The 12,971-nt window shown below is 41.8% G+C and overlaps 1 protein-coding gene across 2 annotated transcripts in view; it reads left to right on the top strand.

The window, feature by feature from the left end:
• The window catches only part of LOC106605507 (cyclin-dependent kinase 14), a 200,463-nt gene that overhangs the window by 57,504 nt on the left and 129,988 nt on the right, over nt 1-12,971 (top strand). For both annotated transcript variants that reach the window (XM_045718621.1, XM_045718622.1), the window contains 4 exons: nt 947-1,041; nt 2,067-2,146; nt 5,039-5,133; nt 7,901-7,963. In XM_045718621.1, the coding sequence (XP_045574577.1) occupies nt 947-1,041; nt 2,067-2,146; nt 5,039-5,133; nt 7,901-7,963 (333 nt within the window). The remainder of the gene's footprint in view (nt 1-946; nt 1,042-2,066; nt 2,147-5,038; nt 5,134-7,900; nt 7,964-12,971) is intronic.

The raw sequence follows: 12,971 nt of genomic DNA, 5'->3' as shown, positions 1-12,971 counted from the left end.
CCTGTCTTCTCTTGAGAGGCAGGTCTGCCTTCGGTGGCCTTAATTCATCTGACTGGTGTCACCTCTGTCACCGTCCCATGATCCTCCATGATCCATCATGATCCCCACGGAGCACTTAGAGAGAAACATGACACGGACAGGATTTGTTCCACCTCTATAGGACCTACCTGCTGTTTTCCAATGATAGGACAGGTACAATCTTCATTCAAACATTGATAGGTCCCATCATATTTTCATTCAACAGTTTATTGTCAATACCATGCAGCCAAAACTCATTTAATAAAATGGTTGTACCTGCAAAGCGTACACCTTCTGTACTGTTATCTTACCAATGAACTCCAGAAATATGAAAATGAGTTAGAGAAGTGTGGAATTTGGGTCTGAAGTGGCTTAAAAGCACTATACTCTGAGATCTTCTGAGATAAACGAAGCCCATACTATTTTTTCTTCTTTCAATCGTGTTCGGTCCTGCTAGCTGCAGCAGTGATATTTCCTCCAGACCTTTATTACAGTCTCTGTGTGTGAAATCCTACACAACCCATTTCCTGGATGACTGAAAGCTTTCCATCATCCAGAGTAGAAACCAGTGAAACAGACCGTGCCATTTTTCTACATGGCCGTGTGCCAGCAGGTTCACAAGTGCCTGGTGTTACAGAGTGGATCTGGTGTTGTTGTCTTTAGGCCTCTTGACCCAAACCACAACATCTACTGTACCATGTCCCTCCTTGTGAAATAGCACGTATAGTAGCCTTCTTAGGGTTAACATTATTGTTTGGTATCAATGCCGTTACATCAGCCAAACTCCCAAGTGCTGTGGCTCTTCCATCATCTACACAGATATAGATCGCCCCTATGACTGCTCTCTCGCTTAATACACCCAAACTGAGCCCTCTCTACCGTAACTGGTGTCTCTTTTCCTGAATTATATTCTCTCTCTCTGTTTCAGCCCACAAGCCCCAAGTTCGGAAAGGCTGATTCCTATGAGAAGCTTGAGAAACTGGGAGAAGGCTCATACGCTACTGTTTACAAAGGGAAAAGCAAGTGAGTGCCAAAACAATATTAATATAATGGTCCAATGCAGCTGTTATTATCAAATATCTTTTGGGCAACAATGAAAAACCTTAATGTGATTGTTTTCAATTAAAATAGTTTAAAAAAATAGCTTCTTAGCAAAGCGCCATTTCTCAAGCAAGAATTTTGCTAGAACTGTCTGGGAGTGGTCTGAGTGGGGAAGGGAAACGTTTGGAACTCTCTTTCTTATTGGTTTACACATTTACACTCTGATGATGTCACCAAGCAGGCCAAAACTCCATCCCACCAAAACAGACTGAAATTTCATGTGGTCTTTTCAAACAGCTCTTACACTAAAAGGGCATTATAATAATTTTCACAATTTCATAGTATTATTCCAACCTTAAAGTGTGGAAATATATATAAAACACAGGAAAATCATGTTTTTGACTGCACTGAATGTTCCGCGTTTCCTACATAACTGTATATGACCAATTGATATGCACATAACTGCTTGTAATCATGAAGCAGTAAAGTGGTTAAGGGTAATAACAATTACTGGCCATATTCCATATTCATTTATTTTTTATATTACACTAATAAAAGATCTGCACTTCCCAACCATGAAATACAATTTGTTTTATTAAATCACTTTGGAATGGAATTATTTAATGATTGTTTAAGAGTTATTGTTTTGTTATTTTCCTTTTTTCCTGTTCGTGCAGAGCGGTACAATTGCCCAGGTTCTGATAATTAAAATGTAGCAAATGAAAATGTCATAGCTGTAAATAGATTGAAATGTATTGAGGTAATTTCTCACTGTAATGAAGTTACCTTGTATGTGTTTTTCTTCACTACAATGGATTTGATTGGTGAGGTTCATTTTATTTAATCTTCTGGTCTTCTACTAAGTCTCAGTCCAGTGCTCCTAAATTGCATTTCATTGACTTACAGAAATCTACCATTCTCTCCATTCACTGCCTGCCTCATTCTTGAGTCCTTTTTTCATGAGATGAAGTGTAACGTGTTGGGGTGCCTTATCTTCTTGTTGCCAGGGTGAACGGCAAGCTGGTAGCCCTGAAAGTGATTCGTCTGCAGGAGGAGGAGGGGACACCATTCACCGCCATCAGAGAAGGTCGGTCTCTGTCACACCTAGAAGGGTTACATTAGGATTAGGCTCCTGTAAAGTCTAAATACTGTAGAGTTCACTTTAATTGGAATTTAAGAGTTTGAAGATAACGTTAAGTGTTGTTATTCTAGGTACTTGGGTTAAGTGGACTTCTGTTTGTGTAATGGTGACTGTTAGTTCAGAGGGTTGTCAGAGAGAGGGGAGCTAACGTCTCGAACAAAAAATGTCTCATCTAGAAAAGCCAAATCTGAAGCCTTAACAAGCACAGCCCAATTATAAACTGCCCCTGGTGTTAGTTAGATAAGGATCTGACTTGAGTTTCAGCCTTATGAAAACCAAAAACCCATCCCATGGGCCATGTCTACCTTATTCGTCTGCATAGCGTTCCGTCATGGCACTGGGCTGAATCACTTCAGAGGGATGTTCTTGCCATGAGGTGCTTTCTCCTGGTCCCTGGCCGTGTGTCACAGCAGGTCAAGTTGTGTGAAGGCCGGCTAGCAGTCTTTGGTGTTCTGGCTAACTGGAGCTGAGTGGCTAGAAGGCTTGGAGGTTCCTGAATGTGAGGGTGGGTGTGAGAAATGTGTGGCAGACTCACCTCCACAGGAAGAGCTGGGCCTGGCTGGGCTGGAACCTTGCTTCATTTAGATGAGAAAAGGATTCTGGCTGTTTGATCTGTGGGATCCTGGGCTGATGAACTGAGCTGAGAGCCATGCACCAGCCCCTCTTCACATCGCCTCATCCCCACCCCTCCCTCCCTTCCTCCCCATCCTTCTCTCCCCCGGTGAGCGGATCAGAAAAGCACTTTGAAATTTAACTAATTCAGCGATTACTGGGCCGAGATGCTCCCAGAGTGGAAACGTGGACAGAATTACAGTGCGGTGTTGAAAGCAATACCTACACCCCTGAGAGAGGACCCAGGTGTGTGTTTGTGTATGAGTGCATGCGTGCTTGCATACGTGTGCTCATCCGTGCATGTATCTAGGCATACGTGTGTGTGCATGGGCACACACAATAACATTACCAACACAGTCAGTCTCTGTGTGTCAGGAGGGAGGGAGGGAGAGCCTGGTGCATAGACTGTATAGATCTTTACCTAAATTGGTGAAGCAGCCTTTGAGGTAGCTCGTGTCTGTACCACTAGGACAGATATGCATGAGAGGAGCATTCCCTTTGATCTTCAGGGGTTTCAGTGCTTTAAGTGTTAATGCACAATGGCTCTGTGCTGTGTGCTCTGCTCTGCAGATCAGGACGCCATAGGTTCTCTCTCTCCCTGTGCCCTTGAAACAGAATTGTTGTTTGCTAAATTAATCACATTCGCAACAGTCTGAAAATCCCATTTAGGTTTCTCATAATAAAAACACACTTAATATGCCGCTGCCGCTCTCTGTTCTAAATGAAACCGTTCCCTGTGTTGTTTAGCTCTTAACGAGATAAGATTTCTGACAACTGTTTGTTTGGCCCAGCTGTGGTGATTGTGTCTCCTCAGTAATGGGTGGAGGGAGAGGTGGAGCCGAAGTGCCTCAGATCACATCTTTCAAACACATGAAAAGGCGTTGTGTGAAGTGTTCCCTCCCTCCGTAGCCGCCAGTTGAAACAGCGCAGCACGGCTCCTCCAGCGAGGGTTTAGAGCGACGCTGACTATTACCACTAATTGCTCTGTTCACACCCGGCCCGCAAGCTGACACAATAGACACAGAGCTTTGCCTCCCAAATAATGGAAGTGATGGTCCCTCCCCAAGGCTTTGGCTTTCTCTCGTTACTCTCTCTCTCTCTCTCCTACTCGCTCGATCTCTCTCTCTATCTCTCGCTCTCTCTCTATCTCGCTTCTCTCTCTCTCTCTCTCTCTCTCTCTCTCTCTCTCTCTCTCTCTCTCAAAGTTTCTACTCTCAAAAAGTTGGTGGCAAACTGAAACCAGTTATATAACTATTTCACCATAACTACATTGACTCCAGTGCGATCTATGATTGCCATAGATGTAGTTGAAGTGTCTCTGGTAGTAATTATTATATAATTGTATTTTATTTTCTGTTCCATTCCATTCTATTATTTTCTAATCCTTTATGTTCTGTTCTATTCTAAATCGTACTACTGACTATTACTATTACCATCCACTATTCTATTATGCTATATTATATTCTATTAGGCTATATTCTATTATATTATATTCTATTAGGCTATATTCTATTATATTATATTCTATTAGTCTATATTCTATTATATTATATTCTATTAGGCTATATTCTATTCTATTATATTCTATTAGGCTATATTCTATTATATTATTTTATATTAGGCTTTATACTATTCTATTATATTAGGCTATATTATATTCTATTAGGCTATATTATATTATATTAGGCTATATTATATTATATTCTATTAGGCTATATTATATTATATTAGGCTATATTATATTATATTCTATTAGGCTATATTATATTCTATTCTATTAGGTTATATTATATTAGGCTATGTTATTTTCTATTATATTAGGCTATATTCTATTCTATTAGGCTATATTCTATTCTATTATATTAGGCTATATTTTATTATATTATTTTATATTAGGCTTTATACTATTCTATTATATTAGGCTATATTCTATTCTATTATATTAGGTTATATTATATTCTATTAGGCTATATTATATTATTTTATATTAGGCTTTATACTATTCTATTATATTAGGCTATATTCTATTCTATTATATTAGGCTATATTCTATTCAATTAGGCTACGTTCTATTCTATTAGGCTATATTCTATTATATTCTTTTATATTGGGCTTTCTTCTATTGTATTTTCTTTATCATATTGTAAATAAATGGTAATACTGATAGTAGTTTTGCATGTAACTGCTTCATCATGATAATAATACTGTATCCTGTGTTTTTCCTAGCATCTCTTCTGAAAGGTCTGAAGCACTCCAACATCGTGCTGCTCCATGACATCATCCACACCAAGGAAACCCTGACGCTGGTCTTTGAGTATGTGGTGAGTGTCAGAGAGCCATCTGGATATGTTGCACAGAGCATCATGGGTACTGTAGTACATCAGGTTACAGGGCTAGCTCAGTACAGGTTTATGAGTATGTGGTGAGTGTTACAGCGCCAACTGGATATGTGAGTCAGCAGTAGAGGATCAAGATATTTGATTTGTGTAAAATGTATTTTAAGAGGAATTTCAAAAAGCCACACTTTCATTGTAGAAATAGAATAACTAACTTGTTTTATGGTTTGATTCATTTGACCTCTCACTCTTCAGTTATTGACATTGACTTATTTAATCCCAGTCCAAAGAGACATGCGCTCTGGCTAGTTCTACACACATATTCTTTGTTTATAAGATGGTTGAAGGTTTAGTAATGTTTAGTCTTGCCTGTTAAAAACAGAACCCAAGCCTGGGATATTTTCCTCCAGGCTTTGAACAGAAACAGTGATCCGAGTGCCATAGAATGGTGGCCTAACCACGAGTGGCATGGCAGCCTCAGGCCCAGCTTTGAACCCAGCCCTGGCATCATGGGGGAACATTTTAATTGAGGGTTGCTGTTTCTGTAGGTTTTCATAGCACACATACTGTACACACACGTACACACGCATGTACACATGCACACACACATACACACACATGTACGCAGACACACACACACACACACCCGCACACACATGCTGTGGACAGCAATAGCAGCAGGAGTTCCCTCTCTCTCCTGTGGAGTAGTGTGGCCTGTTGTTACTGCTGACATATATGCATATGGATAACATCCATTGATAAGTTCAAACCAGCCAGAATACCAATCTCCTCCAACCTCTAGGAGTAGTAAAGTCTCTGCTCAGCATTACTCCAATAGACCATATACTGTATCTAAATAGCTCAACCTCTTTGATGTTGATATGCAAAACAAGACCCAGCCGTCTCTCAGAATAACCTTAGTCATCTTTCTAAATAGTCCCGGTCCATGTTTGTTTTCATCCGTGCTGTGTGCTATGTGGCCTGGTGCATCAGATCAAGAGCCAGCTCTGATACCGTACTGTATGTACGCTAGTCTAGTGTGAGGCCCCCTGTTGGTCGGAAACAGCATGGTTCAGCAGGGTCAGTGGGAACATCTGCTCCTGGTAATACATTCTGACCAGATCCTCTGAGAGATGACAGAACCAGGCACTGGGCAGTCTGTAGCTGGTTGTAGGGATTCTAATGAGGATGCTCTCTGGCCTTAAAGTGTACGTTTTGATTACCTGGAGAACAGAGGTCAGTTTGGATAGAGGGGTTGTGGAGGTCTTTCAGTGCTGTTTCTCTGCTCCATGTGCAAATATAAGAGCTAACCAATCCAAGTATATATATTCATGAAGTAGATGCTGTCTGTAAGTGGACACGGTTGACAAGGATCTGTCTCCATAGCCTTTATTATGACAGAACACCCTTCTCTTACTGTGAATGTTGAACAGACAGAGTGGATAGCGTATGTTTCACAGAAATGGGTAATGCAACACTGGATCTGTGTGTTGTCGTTGGTGTGGAGACTTTGGTGTTCTGGCTAACTTTTATTTGCAGCGCAGCCAGTTTCATGCTGTTCTATTCTGCTGTGTTCAGACCTGTAATTCCAGACTCTTTCATATACAGAAGGCTCCACACCAAGCCAAATCAATTCATTTTCCTCATTTAGCAGGTAATGACAATTGACAGGGAGCGAGCGGGACCGAGGTGGAGAGAGGGAGAGAGAAGAAATGGAGAGAAAGTGGGGGGGAGAAAGATATGGAGAGAGGGAAAGACAGATAGAGAGAGAGGACGGAGGGAGGGAGGGAGGGAGGGAGGGAGGGAGGGAGGGAGGGAGGGAGGGAGGGAGGGAGGGAGGGAGGGAGGGAGGGAGGGAGGAGGAGGGAGGGAGGGAGGGAGGGCAGGTTTTGAGTAAGGTGGACAGGCATGGCTGAAGCTTGTTTGAGCGTCTGGTTGAATTATTCATGAAAGGAAACACATTTATATCTGATGGTGTGAGGAGCAGCGGGGGTACGCAAATATCACCCAGCCCCATGAGCTGTGGTGTCTGTGTCCGTGTGTGTGTGCCCCGGGTCTGCTGGCAGAATAAATCAGTGAAGTGCAGATCAGGGTAATTCGTCTTTTCTCCAGACAGACAGACGACTCTGCTTACATATAGCACCTAAAGACATACAGACGGTGTCACTCCCAATTTCATCCCTCCACACAATCACATTAAGGGATTTGTACCAAAGGTATCCTCTGTGGATCATTCTGTTGATATAGACCGGATATCATTCATCCGCAGACAGGGGAGACAGGCTGGGGAAGAAAATAAATGTTGCGAGTGACGTCTGCTGCAATTCAATGATTGAGTTTGTGTCTCCAGCCTGGCGCCTTACTGATATTTTATCATGGACGGATGACAGTAGGTCAGAGTTGCTTTGAATAGCAAGGGGAAAGCTATGAAAGCCAATAACTTTTTTCCATTAGCTGATTTTTCCATCCTCAAACCAAGCTCACATTCCGACCAAGGTACATTCAAGACTAGCAACACAATTAACAAAAAGCAAATATTCTCACTGCCAAAAACCTCTCTCTGCTGCTTTTACGGTTGAAATGAATACCATAAAATACTGAACAGCATCAATACATTTATACAAATGCATTTTTACTTCATTTTTCATATTGACTTATTTTTGGGTAATTGCAATGCATCTGTTTTTATGATTTTTATGTGTCTTTATTTAGACATATTGTAATCTAACGGTCCTCTCTTTCTCCCTGACAGCACACAGACCTGTGCCAGTACATGGACAGGCACCCAGGAGGACTGCATCCAGACAATGTGAAGGTAAGACTGCTGCTCATTATCATGACTATATTACTACAGTAAACCACACTGTCCTGAGCATCACTAATATGTCATAGAATCCTACAGTTTCTACAGTGACACTGATGAGGAGTGATGCCCACACACACGGTTAGATAGGAGCAGTGTCCTGTAGGCTTGCTTAAATTACCTCAATGAACTACACCGTTGAGGAGTAACACACACGGTTAGATAGGAGCAGTGTCCTGTAGGCTTGCTTAAATTACCTCAATGAACTACACCGTTGAGGAGTAACACACACGGTTAGATAGGAGCAGTGTCCTGTAGGCTTGCTTAAATTACCTCAATGAACTACACCGTTGAGGAGTAACACACACGGTTAGATAGGAGCAGTGTCCTGTAGGCTTGCTTAAATTACCTCAATGAACTACACCGTTGAGGAGTAACACACACGGTTAGATAGGAGCAGTGTCCTGTAGGCTTGCTTAAATTACCTCAATGAACTACACCGTTGAGGAGTAACACACACGGTTAGATAGGAGCAGTGTCCTGTAGGCTTGCTTAAATTACCTCAATGAACTACACCGTTGAGGAGTAACACACACGGTTAGATAGGAGCAGTGTCCTGTAGGCTTGCTTAAATTACCTCAATGAACTACACCGTTGAGGAGTAACACACACGGTTAGATAGGAGCAGTGTCCTGTAGGCTTGCTTAAATTACCTCAATGAACTACACCGTTGAGGAGTAACACACACGGTTAGAGTAGCAATGTTTTCCTGTGGCTCTGTGTAGAGGTGTGTTGAGGACGAGGAGAAGGTAGGGAGAGTGATGGAGTGAATGGGGCCATGGAGGATGGGAGGGATGGTGTGAAAGGGGGGTGTTGTGTGGAGGAGTCCTTTGAGGGGGGGGGTTGGGGGGGGGTGGTGAGTTCAGGCATCGTGGGTTATGTAACACTTCATACCTAATATTGTCGCTAAGGATTTCCATAAGTAATGTATTTATCCTGTTGACGACCGACCGCCTGCCTCATTGAAATGCATGTATTAATAATAGAGGATTATACCCAGAGAGGGGTGTCAGGGGAAAAAACCTGCTTCCACCTCTTAATCTGTAAACATATGTTGTGTCCAAAATGGCACCCTATTCCCCATATAGTGCACTACTTTTGATCAGAGCCCTATGGGCCCTAGTCAAAAATAGTGCACTATAAAGGGAATAGGTTGTAATTTGGGATGCAGACAGAGTTCCAGTTGTACAACAGGCCAGAACATGTGTTCTCAATATGTCACCATGTAGTTTTTGTGAAATAATTTTCTCTTTGAAGTCTCTGTTCAAACTGGACTAGAAGGTAGAGTTAGAGACAGACATAACGAAATCGACAGAGACAGACGTATGCATGTTACGCAAAGAGCCAGCAGCTAGCGTTAGCCACAATGCTCTCCATGGTGGGAGGACAGATGGAGCGGGAGAGAGGGAGGGAGAGAGAGAGGAACCAGAACCAGTCTTTCCCTAGTGGGAGGACAGACAGAGTATTGGAGGAGCTCTAATGACCTGGCAGCTGAAAGGAAAACAACCTGACTGTGTGGAGGCAGAGGCTATGTCCCAAATGGCCCCCTATGCACTATGTAGTGCACTACTCTTGACCAGGGTCCCTAAGGGTGCCATTTGAGGCACATCCAGAGACACAGACCCGGACCAATCATTAGAATCAGCAATCAAAATCAAGATGGAGGCAGCATGGCATATTGAACTGTTTGCCAATGTGCCACTCTTCGGTGCTCTTGTGTGTCAAGAGCCGGAGACACTCCAGTATGTGTTAACTGTAAAATGGAGGGTATAATAGCTATATTTGTAACCAGTGAGGAGCAGAGTAGATAGACAGTAGATTAACAGATAAAGTGGCTTGTCCTCCTGTGTGCGTGCGTGCATGAGTGTGTGCATGAGTGCGTGCATGAGTGTGTGCGTGCGTGCGTGGATGTGTTTAACTATTATTGTGGAGACAAGAAGTCCCCACAAGAATAGTAAACAAACAAAACATTTTCTTAGTCCTCAAAAGGTCAAATTCTATTTCTAGGGGGTTTAGGGTTAGAATTACATTAAAACCTCTTACATCTAGACGTTCCGCTAGCGGAACACCTGCTCCAATATCCAATGATGGGCGTGGCGCTAAATACAAACTCCTCTAAAATACAAAAACTTCAATTTTTCAAACATATGACTATTTCACAGCATTTTAAAGATAAGACTCTCCTTTATCTAACCACACTGTCCGATTTCAAAAAGGCTTTACAACGAAAGCAAAACATTAGATTATGTCAGCAGAGTACCAAGCCAGAAATAATCAGACACCCATTTTTTAAGCTAGCATATAATGTCACATAAACCCAGAAGACAGCTAAATGCAACAATAACCTTTGATGATCTTCATCAGATGACAACCCTAGGACATTATGTTATACAATACATGCATGTTTTGTTCAATCAAGTTCATATTTATATCAAAAACCAGCTTTTTACATTAGCATGTGACGTTCAGAACTAGCATACCCCCCGCAAACTTCCGGGGAATTCGCTAACATTTTACTAAATTACTCACGATAAACGTTCACAAAAAGCATAACAATTATTTTAAGAATTATAGATACAGACCTCCTCTATGCACTCGATATGTCCGATTTTAAAATAGCTTTTTGGTGAAAGCACATTTTGCAATATTCTAAGTACATAGCCCAGGCATCACGGGCTAGCTATTTAGACACCCGGCAAGTTTAGCACTCACCAATATCAGCTTTACTATTATAAAAGTTTCATTACCTTTTGTTGTCTTCGTCAGAATGCACTCCCAGGACTGCTACTTCAATAACAAATGTTGGTTTGGTCCAAAATAATCCATCGTTATATCCGAATAGCGGCGTTTTGTTCGTGCGTCCCAGACACTATCTGAAATGGTAAATCAGGGTCTTGCGCATGGCGCAATTCGTGACAAAATATTCCATTACCGTACTTCGAAGCATGTCAACCGCTGTTTAAAACCCATTTTTATGCCATTTTTCTCGTAAAAAAGCGATAATATTCCGACCGGGAATCTCCTTTTAGCTAAACTGAGGAAAGTAAACAAAGCTTTCAGTCGACGCGGGCACGAGCCTGAGTCTCACAGTACTGTAACCAGCCACTACCCAAACGCGCTACTTTTTTTCAGCCAGAGCCTGCAAAGCCACGATTCAGCTTTTTGCCGCCTTCTGAGACCCTATGGCAGCCGTAGGAAGTGTCACGGGACAGCTAAGATCCTCACTCTTCAATAAACAGAGACAAGAAGAACGACACCTTGTCAGACAGGCCACTTCCTGCCTGAAACCTTGTCAGGTTTTTGCCTGCCAAATGAGTTCTGTTATACTCACAGACACCATTCAAACAGTTTTAGAAACTTTGGAGTGTTTTCTATCCATATGTAATAAGTATATGCATATTCTAGCTACTGGGTAGGAGTGGTAACCAGATTAAATCGGGTATGTTTTTTATCCAGCCGTGAAAATACTGCCCCCTAGCCATAACAGGCTAAGGGATAGGGTTAGGAGCTAGGGTTAGTGCAGATTGCCTGGTTAGCCAATGTGCGGGAGCACTGGTTGGTCAGTCCAATTGAGGTAGTATGTACATGAATGTATAGTTAAAGTGACTATGCATATATGATAAACAGAGAGTAGCAGCAGCGTAAAAAGAGGGTTTGGGGGGGGGGGGGTGTGTGTGTGTGTGTGTGTGTGTGTGTCAATCAGATGACAGATCAGGTTTCAAATTGTTTTTGTTCTTTGGTTGAGGTTATTTCAGAAGAAACAGCCTCTGACTGAAGATACATTGCTTATAAGTGTGTGTGTGTGTGTGTTTGTCCCCCTGTTGAATAATCAGGGACATAAAAGCTATTAGAGTGTCTGCTGTCTGAGATGGCTGGATAACATTAGCATTAACCTAGCAGAAAACACTTAGACCTTCACTAGCTAATGCAATTATCAGTTAGCCTGGCCAGCAGAGAGAAGTGTTTGTGTTGTTTGGAGTGTGTCTTGTTACAGAACTCCTTCTGAGAGCATAGTACAGAACATGTACCTTTACCCATACACTTAATTGATTATAGTGTTCTCCTTTCGTATTCTACCTATTATTTAATAGAACTGTCTGTTCTGTATGACATCACCCAAAGCTGCAACAACCTCCTAGTCAGTGAAGCTCTTGATGTGATTATATCCAGTCAGCTGAATGGGGTTCTCTTAATGAGAGCAGTAGGGCTGGGCCAAAATATTATATCACCGTATACAAAAAAATTACGGTATGACAGTATTTCATGGTATTTCATGTTATTGAATAATAAAATCTATGAACTTGCTTTTTGAGTGGTGTGACCCTAGAGTGGCAACACATAAATTATAAGTGATTTCAATGGGTCTTTCTCCATTCTGATTGTTTTATACTGTACAATTCAACTTCAACCAAATATTATTTGCGATAATGTCCACACTGCCACGTAGGGCTGCACAATATGGGAAAACAACCTAGGCCTTATTTCTAACCAAATGTTGCAATTTGCGATTTGAGTTGCGATTTAGAGCAAAACACATTGGTGAACTGTTCATAACTGTTCTATCATGGAAATTGAACGATTATTCTAATTCTATAGCTAGAATATAATACTGGGCACTTTGAATACAGTGTTGTTGGACTTGACAATGAATGAAAATGCCAGAGAGGAGTTATTATGACAGGGTAGGAACCAGAGTGTTGATAAGCGTTTCCTAGGGAACCCTATAATCTTTGGCTACATGTCATGTTTTCTCTAAGCTACATCATGTAGCTAACATATTCACACTTCTAGTATTCCTCTTTGATTTAGAACAGTGATTCCCAAACTTTTTATAATCCCGTACCCCTTCAAACGTTCAACCGCCAGCTGCGTACCCCCTATAGCACCAGGGTCAGCGCACTCTCAAATATTGTTTTTTGCCATCATTGTAAGCCTGCCACACACACACGCTATACGATAC

Source organism: Salmo salar, chromosome ssa05 (assembly GCF_905237065.1).
Source record: "Salmo salar chromosome ssa05, Ssal_v3.1, whole genome shotgun sequence".
In the NCBI taxonomy this organism is placed as follows: Eukaryota; Metazoa; Chordata; class Actinopteri; order Salmoniformes; family Salmonidae; genus Salmo; species Salmo salar.
Note: the sequence above shows the minus strand (reverse complement) of the source record. Positions and strands in the feature narration are given on the sequence as shown.